The sequence below is a fragment of the Cottoperca gobio genome, chromosome 3 (assembly GCF_900634415.1).
Source record: "Cottoperca gobio chromosome 3, fCotGob3.1, whole genome shotgun sequence".
Lineage (NCBI taxonomy): Eukaryota > Metazoa > Chordata > Actinopteri > Perciformes > Bovichtidae > Cottoperca > Cottoperca gobio.
The window spans coordinates 20,850,500-20,867,612 of record NC_041357.1 but is presented as its reverse complement, the minus strand read 5'-3'; the positions used below and the strand labels follow the sequence as shown (position 1 = coordinate 20,867,612).

General features: G+C 40.5%; 1 protein-coding gene across 2 annotated transcripts in view; it reads left to right on the top strand.

Annotated features, from left to right (window-relative positions):
• cgnl1 (cingulin-like 1) overlaps positions 1-12,711 on the top strand; it is a 31,024-nt gene extending 18,313 nt beyond the window's left edge. Inside the window, exons 9-19 of one of the 2 annotated variants that reach the window (XM_029460746.1) lie at positions 1,681-1,887; positions 2,284-2,388; positions 2,476-2,628; positions 3,101-3,271; positions 6,026-6,187; positions 6,355-6,444; positions 9,488-9,571; positions 9,815-9,939; positions 10,672-10,780; positions 10,913-11,076; positions 11,202-12,711. In XM_029460746.1, coding sequence (XP_029316606.1) covers positions 1,681-1,887; positions 2,284-2,388; positions 2,476-2,628; positions 3,101-3,271; positions 6,026-6,187; positions 6,355-6,444; positions 9,488-9,571; positions 9,815-9,939; positions 10,672-10,780; positions 10,913-11,076; positions 11,202-11,352 — 1,521 coding nt within the window. In that variant the 3' untranslated portion in view covers positions 11,353-12,711. The remainder of the gene's footprint in view (positions 1-1,680; positions 1,888-2,283; positions 2,389-2,475; positions 2,629-3,100; positions 3,272-6,025; positions 6,188-6,354; positions 6,445-9,487; positions 9,572-9,814; positions 9,940-10,671; positions 10,781-10,912; positions 11,077-11,201) is intronic. The other variant, XM_029460755.1, reaches the window with a different exon arrangement.
• The last annotated feature ends 4,402 nt before the right edge of the window (positions 12,712-17,113 follow it).

Genomic DNA, 17,113 nt, shown 5'->3' with positions numbered 1-17,113 from the left:
CACTTTTCCGATCCGATGAAAAGTTGGACGTATTTGGACTCTGACAAATTTTCATATGCGCCAGCACACGGTTCTGTCATACGGAGGTGTGTGACAGGGCCTTGACATTAATTCTCATTTGTTTGGCAGAGAGGTGAACCAGCTTCATCTCTGTATATTTGGCAGTATTGAGTCTGTACAGGACGCCTCGCTCCTTTGATCTAACTAATTGACCCAGTCAGGCAGCGTCTCTTTGGAGATGGGGGGAAACAGGTCTGACTGGCCTGCTACCACTGAAGCACGGAGGCACCCGTCACCTGTCTGGTACAGGAAGTGCCTATATTCATACTAGATGATAACAAGACGAGCTGATCAACAAGTGCCTTTCACCTTAGGGCATTAAAGGGTGAAGAGTAGAAGACTTTGGATTCCAGCAGGAACTCCCTTTACAGCCTTCAGAACCTCCCTCAAATGCCCAGTGACGCTAACTACAGTGCTCACAGAACTATACACTATTTCCTGCCGAAATTAAAATCTAGTGACATTTAAAATCTTCTTTTTAAAAGTTTTTTTCCTGATATTTCAATGTCAAAGGAACACATATTTTATGGTTTCCTCTTCCTGCTGATTGTGATGTAACTAAGCAGGACAGTGTGTGCTGTACTGAACTACAAACCGGTATTTCTCGAGAATAAACCAGTTTTTAGTTCCACTGTTTTGTTTGCACAGAAAAATGCATCAATACAGTGTGACACCAGCCGGATTACAACTCTGTCAGTTGGTTCTTCACGACAGAGGGGTGTGTGTGTGTTTGTCATACCTTTGTGCACACACACACACGTGCTGTGACGAACTTGGAAGTCAGAGTAACCTGCCTGTACAGAAAGACAGACAAATTGTTTCACTTCAATATTCCAGCTCTGTTGTGAAGTGAAACGGTAACTATAGATTTCTCTGCTGTAGTGCCGAAATACCTCACTGTACTTTTAAAGAAAATTGCTATATCAATCGTTCCAAACTGTTCCCAAAAAAATGTTTTACAAAGAAATTGTTGTTTGCCGACGCTGTTGCTCACTGGAAGGGTGTCGTCGCAACTGAAACCTGTTATATGTCGTACTGATTGAGTCGTGTGGCTGCTGTCACTTTTCTTTGTCTCCTGTCTCCTGTCGAACAGACATGTATTTCCATCTGTCTCCCGCTCTTTCTCTCCTGCACAACACTCCACCTTGAAATGTCAAAGACAAACCACACTCTTCATTCATACATTTTGGCTCACAGAACTCCCCATTAACTCTGTCTCTGCCGCTTCAGGCGCTGGTCTCAAGTCTCGTCTAAAAAGCCACCTCACAGCTGTATATCAGGTGGAAATAGTTAATGAAAATATCAGAATCTAGTGACACAGGAGACAGATCTGCCTTGCTTGCCTGCTGAATCTGTGTGGCCCTCAATCAACAGAGGCTAATGAGAGCTCAGATTTAGTTGCCTTCATTTGTGAGAATTACAGAAGGACATTGTTATTCTGTCTCCAGAGCAACCAAGGTTTTTGTGAGAAACCGAGCACTTCAGATGGCTTTTTGCAGCATGAGGCGTTTGAGAGAGTCTCAAATGTTCCATCATGCATCGTTGTTCCACTTTCTGTTGAGTGTCACAGACTCCTGCTTCCTTTTGTACTAAAGCCTTGTGCCTCGTTCTGATCTACAGAGCAGCGCAGCAGTGGTCCGTGAGAAGGCTGAAGTGGAGGCAGCCAAGGGTGCAGTGGAGGGCCAAGCAGGACGGCTGAACCAAGAGGCCGATCGGCTGCGCAGACGGGCACAGGAGCTGGAAAATGAGGTTGCCAAACTCAACCGCATCATCGATGAGACCAAGCTACAGGAGAGCAGGCAGGGGGATAGAGCTAGCCGGCTGGAGGTGAGGGGTCAAGATGCATAAAGAGGGAGTTGGTCACAGAACTGCTGCTAGCTTTATTATTTTGCTGATTTAGTTATACACTGTAGCATACTGTACTATATGTAATAGGGCTGCATGTTACATGATTTATGCAGGTTGATGGGTTATATAGTAGGGCTGCAGTGGGATTTTTTTTTTTTTTACACATTCAAAGCTTCTATTGAGGTTTTTCGAGTGAAGCTTTGAATGTTATCACCCTTAACAAAAATGGGGGGAAAATTAGTGCAATGTTCGCAGTCTTTTGAAATACGTTTAACGCGCAAGTTGACATCATGATGACAATAATAAAAAATGACAAATAATATATTGTGCAGTCCTAATATGAAAGTATTCTGTGCCTCAATGACTGATTAACAGAGAGAGAGAAAGCAATTGGACGAATCTTTGGCTGAAATTACGGAGCAAGAAGAGGAGATGTCGCGTGCCAATCGAGCGTTGACCATTCGGTTGGAGGACGTGCAGGTGAGAGCAGCAACACTGCGCTACTGTACAATGCATGTACAGTCACGAGGACAGTTTGACATCTTTTGATATCGTGTCCTTCTACAGAGGAACTTTTCCAAACTGAGCACTGAACACAAGGAGTTGGAGGAGATGTTACAAGAAGAGAGGACTCAGAAGGAGCAGTTCAAGCACATGAAGAACGACATGGAGGATGAGAGGAGGCTGTTGGACCTCACAGTGGAGAAACTTCAGAAGGAGGTGAGTGTACTTGAGTTTATACAGTGTAACATTCATTCCAGTGAAGCAGGCAACATGAGTCGAGGTGGTCTCAGTCCGTTGGCAGGTTGTTAAAATGTGTTCATTCATTAATCTTTGAGTCTTAATGAAAAGAGTTGAGTTGAGTAGGTCTTACATAATGAGTTATTTAAACAATGCAGAGGCCAAGTGCTCCTTCAGTTTCACATGCAGTCAGTCCAGGGAACCTTTTTTCGCTCTTGAAGAAAAATAAAACTGGCACTGGGCAGAGCTACTGTTGGAGAAAGGGTAGATTAAAAGTTTAATTTAGTCAGGCATGTTGGTTTTGACTTCAGAGTTTTCATCTCGGCAGAAGTAGTAAGAGAAAAGTCTCAATGAAGTATTTAACTTTAGTTTTTTTTTTATTAATGTTGGATTGAATGTTTTTTTTTCCTTTGTGTCCCGTGCCCTGTGCTCCACCTCTCCGTTTCTGCAGATGAATGATATTGTGGACGCGTCCCAGTCGTCCACTCTAGAGCTGCAGGAGCAGATTGATATTTATAAAGAGAACAACCGTCGGGAGCTGACGGATCTGCAGAAGCTTCTGAAGGAGCGAGGACAGGAGCTGGAAAAGTGCCTACTGGCAACCAAAACCCTGCAAGAAGAGGTACAGTGAGCTACGTCAGCCTCGTCTAACGTAATGGACACTCAGGGAGGAGTCACAGATTTAGATGCTGACGCTGCTGTCATGGTCAAAGTGGCCAAATAAAGGCCATCATTAGTCAGCCAAACCAAGCCCTCCCATGCAGAACAGCAGATGATGAACCATTGTTTTCACTCAACCAGTTTGACCCCTCCCACCAACATGATCCTCTCCTCTCAGAGAGCGATGTCATCACTTAGGTATTTCTGCTCCCTGCTGTCCTCTCAAACCCAAAACATAGTATTAAAATGAAGTAGTTGAGCCGAGTGAAGCTGTAGAAAATCTCTGTTCTTTATTAAAATTATTGTTTACACTCAAACACACAATTCCTTTATAATCCTTTTGATGTGTGGCCACAAACATAATGGTGAAACTTAACAACCTGCGACCACTCTGCATTGTTTGCAATCAAGCAATTTATCTTTGTCAGCACTTATGTCAGAAAAGAAATGTTGTTGAACAGATTAATGTGAATAATTTACATTAGTAAAAGGGTGGCCTATGTTTTATGTATTTATCAAACATTTATTTAACTAGGCAGGGCAGATTGTATTTACGGTGACCACATGGAAACAGTGTTGAAGTTCAGGGAAAGCAGAATTGCATCAGGACATTTTGAGCTATAATGTAGTTTAGAGAGAAAAGGGCCATAAAGATGGACTGGTCTCATGCACGTTAAAGGGTCTGTGAATAAGATAAAATGATTGTCACACTTCTGTGTCAGTTTGTTTTTCAGACCCAGAGGCAGTAAATGCAAAGGAAGAATTTTCTTAGGAGGTGCTTTTCTGTAAATGTGATGAACTGATGTTATGCTGTGAAGTAATGTTACATTACAGTGCGGGCAACAGTAATGTAATAAAGTCCTGTTGATTGCACAGTTGCTAGAGGTCATGTGCTCCAATAGGAAGCAATGTGCTAATAAAGGAAGGTTACTGTAAACAAGTCATTGTAAAAAAAAAAAGGAAGGTAGGAACTGCATCAAGCCTTAAGGCTACACACAATGTGCCCTAACTCTAACCGTGTAAACAAAGCTGTGTCTGTTTATAATGAAAACTCTGCTGGGTACCTTTTTTTTAATAGAAGTTTTGGCAGGCTATGCCCTGATTTTAAGCTCAAGGTGCTTCCTATGTAGCAAAGAAAAAAGAAGAGCATTGTCATTTGTTCTGAGAGGAACTATCCACTGGAAACTGTCATTACGTTCAGTCATACCATGCTGCTTCTCAATTTACTGATCTAGATGTTCCCGATATGGGCTTTCAGCTGTATATGTGCTTGTGAGTAAAGTGCATATGTAAGGACATGGTCAGCATCCTTTTTTTCCTGTCTACATCCATGCTGATGCATCTTTGTCCAGCTGGTGCACAGGAAGAGGAGGATGTCAGTGATGTGATATCATTGTTGTGAAAGCTGCACTGGCAGGATTCACATCCTCCTCTGGCTCTCCTGAGAAACCGATTCTGCTCTGGACTGGGCCTAGTGAGTCCACTTTTCCAGCTGCTCTCAAATGCCCCGTCCGTCCACTCCCATGTGAACTTGGCAGACTATCACTAAAAAAGGACAAGTGTAGGCCGCATTTGTGTTTCTTCTTTAAAAGTCTTTCATTTCAAGAGATAACTGTCCAAGAAAGCAGCATAATAACAGCAGGAAGTCATTGCAGGTTTCACTCCCTAGATCTTTATTTATTCATTATAACAGTAATTTATTCATTTCTTAACTTGCTTATTGCTATTCAGGGTCTGAGAGAGGATGCACGATTATCCCATTACACTTACCACTAAGTATTTGTTTGCTCAGCTTCAGCTCCATGGCTTAAATGAGGTCTTACTTAAGTATTTATATGAAGAATAATTCTGCACTAATGGCCAAATATTTGTTCTGGTTGAGACATAAAGGCAAATGATGAATTATCATTGTCTTAGCATTAAGCAATGGGGGCAATTTTCCAGCTGTGGGGGGCACTGCTGCTGAATGAATGCAGGGGAAACTAGCTGCACTGGATTCATTAGTCACTCAGGGGAACCATGTAATAATTTCCCTAAGCAGCAACTAAATTGTCGATCATCGCTGCAGCGGTGATACTTAAGATACTCGGGCTACTTAAGATGAGAAGCAAGATGAGATATTGAACATGGAGTTGGACTTTGAAGAAGTATTTATTACCATGCTGAGGGTCATTTAGTGAGACACTGAAACCCCTATTAGACCAGTTTCCCTGACCTTCAAAAAGATGTTGTCTAGATATTTATATGGTGGTGGCTCAGTCCCTATGGACTTGGCTTGGGAACCGGAGGGTCAAGTCGAACGGACTAAGTACGGAACATGAACTGGAGAGATGCCAGTTCGCCTCCTGGGCACTGCCGAGGTGCCCTTGAGCAAGAAACCGCCCCCCCACACTGCTCCCTGGACGCTGTATAGTAGCTGCCCACTGCTCCTATTACTAGGATGGGTTAAATGCAGAGTCTAAATCTCACTGTCTGTGCTGTGCTCTGTTCATGTGTGATTTTAAAATTTAAATCCTCTATTTCCATTTCTACAGGATAATAACATCTGTTGGCAATAGGCAGGTTTCAGTAGTGCTGTATAAATGTAAAGTAAAGCTTTATTTATACAGCACTTTTTAAAACATACAGTTACAAAGTGCGTCATACACAAAAGATATAAATGAATTAAGTAAAAATAAATTACATTATGAAGTATTTTTGATGCATTTTGTTTTAGTTGTCACACCGGGAGGAGGACCTTCGGCAGTGTCGGAGAGAACGAGACGAGTCCGTGCTCAAGGAGACGACGCTGGAGAAAAAGGTTCATGATCTGGAGCTGGAGACCGAGACAAAGACCCACGCTAAAGACGATAAAGCTCGACAAATCAAACTCATGGAGGTACATAACAAAAGCCACTGATAAAGGTTTTGTCATTAGTGGAGATGATGACGTCAAATCATTGCAAAAGGCTTCATGACAATCATTTAGGATACTCGAACCCCTGTGTAAAACGGATTCAGATAGCAACTCACTGACCGTACGGATGCAACGCCTTCATTTTGCAGGACAGGATCGTTCAGCTGGAGTTGGATTTGAGTGAGGAGCGTCAGAGTGGAGACCAGCTGATGGACAGGATAGACCGTGGAAGAGAGCAGGTACAACACACACACACACACACACACACACACAACATATTCTCATTATCAGTAGCTCACCTGTGTCGCTGACCTGCTCTCCATGTTCACTTTAGTTCACACAGACGTGTCTCTGTTCCATCTCAACCTGTAAATGATATCCAGATGCTTTGTCTTCCACCTCTAACATCATGAATCACTAAACTCTGAACAAAACTAACGTGTGATCTCCACATAACAATTTCACTTCTCAAATATATTCCTAGTATATTCACATGATTTATGCAGGTTGATTGGTTATACAGTAAAGCGGGGCTGTAGCAAACGTCTTTAAAAAAAATGTTTTTAATGTTCAAAGCTTCTGTTGAGGTTTTTCAAATAAAGCTTTGAATGTCTGTTGGGACATTTATGACGTGAATTTAGATTTTTTTTTTTGTTATTGTGGTTATATAAATGTTAATAATGGTGCTGTTAGATTAGATGTACAGGTGCATGCCTCCTTTTGTGTGAAGAGGAAGAGCGGGTTTTTTAAACGCAGTGAGATGTTGTTGTTGAAAAGCTAAACGTCAACAAATATGGATTAAAGCTGAACATTTTGTGAATTTTGGAAATTATTATAACATCTCGCTTTGTCTTTTGGACTTTTGACTTTTAGAAATGTTGAATAGACGTGCAAAAAAAAAAGCGTTGAACTATTCGGTACAGCCCTGTGGTTAAATCAGTGCGTTGGTGCATGTGCTCACTCTCAGGTGTCTTTACATGTAACATCCACACTGCAAAGTTCCCAGTTTATTTCTGGATAAAGTGGACGCCGGGTTATTGCTTTGCTTTGTAAGATGATCTTGCATAATCATGCAGGTTGGCGGCCTGCCCGCGTGGTCTAAGAGCGTCTATCCAATTTTCATGCATCAGTCACAAAAGACCCCTCTTAATGCGCCGCTCGAGCCAAAATATGCACGCTGCCAAATGTCTCAAGTTTTGAAGGTTGTGGAGTTCACGCTCAGTAACTTTATCTTGAACAAATCCAGTTCTTGTGCTTGAAGTCTGTTTTTATATCCTCGCAAAGCAAATGCTCCAGTTTTCATTCCTCCCTGATAAAGCTGCTGACGGAGGCACTGTGAAGTAAGATTTAGATAAACTACATACATGTGCTCTTACGATTGTTGTTTGCTCGTGGCTTACTAATCAGAGGGAGGATGTTGGTTCTGGAGTTTTTGAAATAACACTGCTTTATTGCAACCCTACTGGTTTAATGTGAATTTGTAAAAAAAAAAAAAGATCCAAACACAGGCCTGTAAGGCTCGGCTACAGGTTCCTCTCAGTCTGGAACTGACACGGATTCAGAGGTTGTTACCAAAATGTAAATGAACGTGCGTCGCGACATCAAAACAGGCTTAGTGTGGTTTAGTAGGGTATTTAAAATCTCCTTAAATGTTTACCCTTTTAAAAAATTCCTGGCCGGGAGAAAAATAGTGGCGTTGTGACAAAGTGGCATTGGTTCAGCATGAGTCTGAGGTCGGTTGTCAAGGCAACACTCGAGCTTTGTGCCGTCAGAGTGGAGTAGGTTGAGTGTTTGCAGTGTTTGTTTGTCGGTGCACACACACACACAGACGCACGTGCATGTGGGTATGTGCTCTAATGTCTGTGGGGAGGAGATGGGGGATGTATGGCTATGGGATGGAGGGGTGGTGGGGTTGCAGCGGAGGCAGCAGGAAGAACACCTGCGTCTCTCCTGGCACCAGGTGCTCCTCTCCTGTCTAAATGAGAGTAATCTCCCCTCTCCTCTCCTGCCGTCTTTCTCAAAGCAGATTAGTTTCGCTGTATGTTCCAGTCTGCTGATTCAGCTCCCCCAAGCACTGTGCTGGGTGCACCAGTTATAGGGGCCATCGTTCATCAGAGCAGCACACTGTCACACACTAATTGGCATAAAATATCACCAATTCTAAGCTCCTCTCACAAAGAAAGAACCATCACCGCTGCATCGATTTTCTTTTCATCCTCCCTGCGTTTGAACCAGGCTATCACTGAGCAGTCATGTTCATGCAGTAAGGCCTCTCTGAGTTGATTTTGTGTTCAGTGAGTTGATATATGATGACACCAGATTAGTATTAAAGGAATAGTTTGACATTATGTGAAATAATCTTATTCTCTCTTGCTGAGAGTTAGATGAGAAGATCTCTTCCACTAATGTTTGTCTGTTATAGGCATCTTAGCTTAGCATAAAGTCTGGATACAGCTAGCCTGATACCACAATCTTTTTATAGTCACATAACCCCACGTAAATCTACAACCTTTACTTTTGTTTTACACTTAATATGTAACGTGTTGATTAGTGAGCTTTGGAGGTGCTGGTAGGGGGATTTTGTTACCTTTGGACAGAGCCAGGCTAGTTGTTTCCCCCGGTTTCCTGTCTTTTCCACTCTAGCTAAACTAAGCTAACCAGCTGCTGTTGGTGGCTTTGTATTTTCCGTACAGACACGGGTTTAAATCTTAACTCTTGGCAAGAAATCGCATAACCTTATTGACAAAAAATATTATCTTAATGCTGTATAATCACACGTCAAGTTCATAAACTAAACATTTTGGAGCGTCTTTGTAGCCGAGTGGTTACAGTGCATGCCACATTACTGCAACGTCCCGGGTCCGATTCCAGCCTTGTGTCATGTGATACCCCTCTCTCACTCTCCCCCCCCTTTTTAGTCTCTGTCCATACACTATCAAATAAAGGCAAAATGGCAACAAAAAAAATATTTAAAAAAATGTATATATATATATTTTATATGTATATATTCTTTACAGAAAATATGGTCACTTCTTGCTACTACAACCCTGTTACTGAGTAACATGAAGATTTCAACTAAACGTGGAATGCAGCCAAACAAGAAACTGCAGCTCACCAATTAACTGACCTTTTTAGCATTAACTCTTCTATTGTTCAGCATTATGAGTCACTGAGCGCTACAGTGGTTTCTGTTGTGAGTGAGTCTCAGACAGTGTCGGATAATAATTGTCATCAGACTGTGTGGGACCGTAGAGATGACAGTGTCTGGACTCGGCTTGACAGGTGGAGCAGATGAGGAATGAACTCCTGCAGGAGAGGGCTAGCAGACAGGACCTGGAATGTGACAAGATGGCTCTGGAGAGACAGGTACACACTCTCCTGTCTGGAGGAAAACAACTACACACAGTGTTACTCTACAAACTCAGAACAAAGCACCAACTCATTTCATTCATATGTCTTTTCATCATTTTCATTTGATTGTATCCATTCTCACATCAATTTCCAATTCATATTTTTTAAAACACTGATATTATGGTATAAACGTACATTTAAAGTGCTTTTGCTGCCAAGTTATGCGCCTCACTACTTGTCTCTTCATGACCCCTCTAGACCAAAGACCTGAAGGGCAGAGTGGCTCATTTTGAGGGCTCCCAAAAGTCCAACAAAGAGGGCCTGGTAGCCCAGCTGGAGGATCGCGTACAGGAGCTGGAGGGGAGGCTGGAGGGGGAGGAAAGGTGAGATGTAGGCTCCAGGTGGGGAATAGACATGACGTGTGCGTAGGTCAAGAGGAAGGAAGAGCGAAAACCGACCGAAAAGTAGAGAGGTTCATTAGGTTTGATATGACAGCCAGTAGGCTTCAGATGAAGTTAGTTATACTAAGACACTACAGCGTTGGAGCTTATATAGGAGAACTAGAATATTGATTAGAGGTCTTCAAAGTGTGAGGCGTTCCTCCCCAGGGGGCTCCTAACAAGTTCAGGGGAAGCTCCGTGAATTGAGGTGAAAACTTACATTAAATGACATTAGTTATCAAAACAAGATTACATAGAAAGCCTAAATGTGTGCGATTGTGTTACAGAGATAGTTCAGAGATACAGTAGTTTCAGAGACTTTATTGTTTGTTACAGACCTATTTTTTTTAATGTATTTAGTGTAATCTGAAGTTATGTTAAACGGCAATATTAGGCTCAATTGTTGTGTCTATGGGATCAAATAACATAATCAGGATCACACAGGCATCCAGGAATTGAGTGAAACTAAGCAAATAACTAAGGGGGGGGGGTGAGCAAGAGCCTTTTTCCAAGCTTTGTCTGAAGGGAGACCCACACTCCTGATGTAGATCAATTAACATTGGGAGAACCTGACCAGCTCTTAATTCTTTCAGTTCAAAGATGGATACAGTTAGAGATGAAAGAGATCTAAGAGATACTTTATTGTCAGTATACATGATGCTGTATGTGTTTCAGGGAACGTGCCAACCTGCAGCTGGTGAACCGCAGGCTGGAGAGGAAAGTAAAAGAGATGATGATGCAAGGTGAAGAAGAACATCACTCAATGCTAGATCAAAAGGACCAAGTACGTAACACACACTCTCATTAAACTCAATGTACTACAGACCTTGAAGTAAATGAACGGCCATATAGTGAAAATACTTGTTGATCTTTTGTTGAACCGTTTTAATCTTGTGCGTGTTGGTTCTTCTTAAAGTTGAATCTGCGTCTAAAGGCCTTAAAACGGCAGATGGACGAGGCTGAAGAGGAGATCGACCGTCTGGAGCACAGCAAGAAGAAGCAGCAGAGAGACCTGGATGATCAACAGGAAGTCAACGAGCAGCTCCAGAGCCAGCTCAAAGCTCTGCGAAGTGAGATCAGGTAAACGCATAAAAACAATATCCGATTTCCCAACTTGTCATCCATAACGGACCGAAATAAGAAAAGGTTTAAAACACAATACACAGACAGGCTCTTTAGTTATAATGTTGTTCCATCTCATCCAGGCGTAAGAGCAACTCTGCCCCGCTGCTCAACACTCTGGACGACGACGACGATGACGACACCAGCACCGACGGGGAGACGTACTTCAGCTCATCGTTGGGGTACAAGCGCTCCTCAAGTCAGGACAACATCTTATCCACCTACACTTTGTAAACAAAACCCTGAGGTGGAGGATAAAGCTGCTTTATATGCGTCAATGTTGGACCAAACAGCTGGAGATCGATGTGCTTTCTGAAAACAAAAACTGTAAATATTACACCGAAACATCTGTGCCATTTAATTCTGGGTCCAATCTCGATGTCCATAAATACACTCAGTATTATTTGAGCAGCTCTAAGATTAATGGATGAAATCATAAAGGTTTTAATGTTTTAATCTGTCCCGTAGAAGTTAAATGTATATACTGTTTAATTTGATCATTTTACATTCCCATAGTAAGTTTTATGAATATTTTTAATTTCTATGTTGAGTTGTTTTTCTTTGTTAACAAATGGATTACACATGATTATCCTAGCATTAGTAAACTTGAAAACGCACTCTTTAATGCACTGTAAAACAGCGCAACCAGTACTGCCTTTGTGAACTATATGAGGTTATTAATCCTCACTTTTTTATGCCTATCAAATATTTTAAATTTACATACAGTATCTGAATATACATTTTTGTATCTTTCAGTTAAATAAAATATATTTGCTTTTTTTTTTTTTATGAATGAAGATACAATCCGAGTATAAGAAGTGAGGAGTGCCAGGATGTTTTTTTTAATTTATTCGTGGTTGAATACACACAATCCTGGCTCAGTGAGGGTTTGAGGGAACAGTAAATGAGGGACTTTGTACACCTCCATTTTTATACAGTTTTATATGGTTTGATACGAATGATAGATTCATGAAATTATTAACAGGCATTTATTGTAATTTTATCACAAAGGTTACTTCAAATATTAGTGACACCACAGTATTGCTTTTACATCTACTGGAAAAGCCTGCTTCATGCAATCATGTGAAAATACCTTAATTCACTTTCTTTTTATATTTTCTGTGACTTTGATGCTGAATAAAACTTCTAGCATTTGCAGCACTGAACAAAGCCACGCATATCAAAACCATTTAATCTCTGAGGACTTTTAAACTGGAAAAACTTCGATCTCTGGCGATTTCTCTCCTGAATGGTGCAGTGTTGATACTGAACGTGATTTTAAGTCTTTGTTTAACCTCATGCATGTGTGTTTTAAATGGAGCCACTGTGCATCTAAAGCCTTGCAATGCCTTGTACATGTCCTCTAATTTTCCTTGAACTGAATGAGGTAATTTCTTCCGATGAGATAAACTGACATTTTGTATTTTGCTACACTGTGATGATTTGCACTCTCTGTTGGCTCTGCGCTGAATATGTCTGACGCCTGTGCAGGGAGAGTGGAATGAGACAACTGCTGCTTCTACCTCTCTGTACACATTTGTTTGTTCATAAATCCTGCTGAGACGAAAATAAAGTTACTTCCAGTTACCCTCACATGCTTTTTCCTTGTTGAATTATTCCTTGCAACTGATTTGAACATTTAAAGATCCCCTCAAGACATGTTTTAAGATGCTTTGATTAATAATAGGTTTCTGTTATGGTTTTGCCACAAAAAAGTTCAAATACCGAGTTAACAATTATTAAAATGACATGAATCCTTATTTCTCATTGAAAAATCAATATATTTATGAAGAATATAATATTCATCAATTAAAACATTTAGATATTATTAGTTTTGGCCAGAGGTGGAGGAAGTATTTCATCCTTTACTTAAGTAAAAGCTTCAATAACACTGAAAATACTCCATTACACGTAAAAGTCCTGCATTTTAATTTTTCTCAAGCAAAAGTAGTTTTAGTTAAATGTAATAAAGTACTTCTTATAAGAACGGCCCCTTTCAGCGCGTTTTAATATATAATGATATTTAATTTCTATAATATATGTATTAACATGTATGCAGCATTTTACCTGTTCAAGATGGAGCTACTTTTAACTATTTGACAATCATATTTTGTTTAAATCTTAAAATAAGTGAATGTAATCTGCCAGTCCAATTTCAATCTTTACACTAAGCAAAATGTGAATCATACAAAGTAACTCAAGCAGTCAGGGGGGAGTAGAAGTGATCGTTGTACACTGTCTTCATTCATCCTCTGATAAAATCTCTGTGGGGTCAAAGCAGCTGTGTCAACAGTGACTCTTTATCTTTAATTTTGTGCTCAGAGGGTCAATATTTTTCCTGCTGGAACATATGAAGCATGTGAATCCTGTGTTTGGGCCTTATCACCTTTCAGTGCAGAGCGTTGACCTCCTTCAGTCTCTGGGGTAAAAAACAACAACTCCTGGTGTAGAGCTGCAGCACACGCTTAAAAATATATGTATTGTGTGGATTTGGGTCACATTGTAGAGATCTGTTTTTACTTTTATATTAAACAATCTTTTAAAGCCACATTCATCTTTGATTTCATGCTTTAAAATAATAAAACTGGGGGGTGCAGACTTCCCAGTGTGAAAACCTTCTTCACATTCGCATCTACAGCTGACTACAGCAGAACAAGGAGGAGAATAGACTGGGCTTTCTTATGCGCACAGGCTGACTGGCTATTGTTGGCAGGGCACGACCTTCATTTGCTGCTATTCTGTGAGGAACAAACAAATCAACCTTTCGAGTGCCACAGTATTATCTCTCTCTCTCTTTTGTGTCAAGCCAAGCAGTAAACTTATAGGGGCTGCAGGCTGGATGGCTTAAGAGGGGAAAGTTGTGTATGCTTAACAAGGTGATCATTCTTGGGATTCCTTTATGTGCTTGAGTGACTTTAACCAGAGTGACTGCTGAGAAATCTAGAGGTAGACAGCTGAGAGAGAGTTGTCTCGGAGGGAACTAGTGGAAGTCTTCTAATGTACAAGGTTTGAAAAGCTTTTACACACGGAGCTCTCTATTTCACACTTCTAAATAGAAAACATACATGTTTAACAAGTCTTACAAGGATATAGAAACACTCTGGCAGTTAAGTGAAGGTGGACAGAAAAAACAAAAACAGCTTGTGATCATTTCTGTTCAAATGTCACAGTGCAATGCTGCCCCCTAGCGGTAGTAATGTAACCAGGTTTCACAGTTCAGAGGAGAAGATTTCCCAACATGTAAGCGGCAATTGAAGATCAGAAATTAACAGAAACATGTATATTAATAATATAAAAATCTGAATATTAGTTTTTCGGTAAACCGAGGTGAATTTGTACATTTGTTTTGTTGTTAATTGAGTGCAAAATAGTGGTCACTATCAATGGAACAGCAAGCCTTTGTCTGTGTACATTTCTGCAGGTATGAGCATTGATAAAGTGGTGAAAAGTAAATGGTTTGTAAGTGGGAGTGGAGGCTCGTTGCTTATCAGCAGTCCGACCTCTGCAGACCCAGAGGGACACAAAGGGGGAAGTCTCCCACTCACACAACCTACGCAACTCCCAAATACTTCCATCTTGATGATGAATAGCTCTCCAGTAGACTTTTGTGAGTGATGTTTTATGATATTGCTGGCTGGTTTACTGAATGTAGTGCATAGATGAAAGGTAGACTACCTTTTTATAACTTTAACAACCTTTACATGCTGTGGTCTGACCTGTTCTCTGAATTTAGACGTCATATCTTATATTTAGACCAACGCCCACAATGTTTTATAGAGTTTTTGTGTTAGAGTAATACTAGTAACTGCTCAGGTAACCACCAAGGTAAACATCCGCTTGACAGGAACAGCAGGACAAACCTGATTTCAGGGCTTGCGTGTTTGGAGTCACTGTCATGTCACACTTTTAATATTTGACTCATATGTGTTTGACACCATTTCTACAAAGTAACAAGGAAGCGTCTGCGCAGAAAAGCAATCAATTATGTGAACGATTCATTTTCAGGTTATTCTTCCAGACAAGCAAATTGATCCACATAATCTGATTAAATAACCTGACGGATTATCAGATTAGTGTTTATTTTAGATTTATTTTTTCATTGCTATGACTATATTTTTATTGCAATGTTGAACACAACATTGTCACAGTTTCAATCATCATAGGCCTGAGCTATACCTTAGATAACAGGAAAAATAATGAATCCCTTAAAAAGTAGGATTTTAAAAAGGGCACTAATACTATTGTGTACAAATCCACTTGTGATATGTATTAAACATTTAATGTCAACAGCCAGAAATTCCAACGGCCCCTCCCTTTTTGGATTAGGTCACTTATCACTGAACCAATGATTTTTTAGAGGCTATTGAGCCATAAAAGTGGTGAAAGGTCGCCACTTTTATGGCTCAATAGCCTCTAAAAAATCCTTTATGTTTTGGTATTGAGCCTTTCCATCAGAAAAAATAATCTACATTAGTTGCTCTAAACTATTGTGTTACAGTGGAAGGCTTTTCAAGGATGGATTTATATTTGTTCAAGTCTAATTTAATACTTTAATCCATAGTCCTCATTTTGTTCAAACACAGTTCCAGCCAAAGATAATGAGGCTTCAGCAGTTACACAACTCAAGTAAGGATAATATAATTTATTGTGTTTTCTATTACCAACTTTCCTCTTTTTGTGTTACTACCCCTGCTCAGCAAGAACACTCTGTGTGTGTGTGGATATACACAAATAGAGAAAGACAGTCATTTTGGCTGATGCTTCATATTAGCTTCAGCTGAACTTTAGAAGTCATTTTCACACAGAATGAGGACTGTGATGTTTCCCCTCACTTACATGATACATTACTTTAAGAGGGAATCTCCCTCTTAATGGACAAGAGAACCAATAAAACTTTCAATTTACATATTGGACTTGTAAGTATTGTTTTAAGACAGATTAAAAACATGTGTTTGTACAGCAGTGAGTAAAAAATACTCTGTTACTACTGTAATAATCTCTCTAGCTATAGCGTGCATGTTTTTAAACAACGCTCAGATCAATCCAAATAGGTTCGAACTGTCAGTTGTTTTTTAAGATTTCCACACATTTCTGAAAATTGTGAAGTTGCATTATTTCATCAGACACATTTGTCTGTCAAGCAATCGCTAAAACACAGGTTAACCTGAATTCCACAGCTGCAGGGATGCTTAACAGACAACAGCTTTTGTTTTTGGTTTCAACAGCGAAAACCTACACACGCATCTGCTAGCACACAGGAGAGAAGGTCAAACCTCTACTGTAACCCACATGCAGCAACAAACAATACATGCAACTCGGCTACTGATTATCACAATCCTCCGGTGGTGGAGGAAGTACTCAGATACTTACTTGAATATAGTATTCATAACTATATTTTCATTCGTGTATAATCACCTAAAACTAAGTATTGGGGTTTTGTAACTTTAGAATGAGCCCTTCATATCTGCACATGTCCTCTCCATAGGTCCACTTCATGTTGCAACGCCATGTTTCTACAGCGGCTCAGAGCGGTGAAACCAAACACTGGCTCCAACACGCTTGGAAAGGGATGGGTGAGCGGAGGGTATTCTATTGGTTATAATCTGCACCCTCACCACTAGATGCCACGAAAGGCTCGTACGTACTCGCCTCGGTTCCACGTCCGCTGACGGCTGTGGTCGAGGATCTACACTCCATGTGTTTTGTTTGCATTGTTTGCCAGAAGTTCAACGCCAATGTCTGTCGTTGTATGCCTTTAAAGAAGAATTATATTCATGTTGGTAACTCTCTTCAAAACAACTCTTCAGTTGGTTATCTTTTTCTTCTAAGCAAACCAGCTAGAGGTGCATACCTCACCTACTGGACTTCATCATTTCCACGTCCACACAGAAAGTGTGAATTGGCCTTAAATCCTACACACTGGACCTTTAGGTACACAGTCAAAATAATTACAAGTAAAAGTCATACATTGAAAATGTTACTTGAGTAAAAGTAC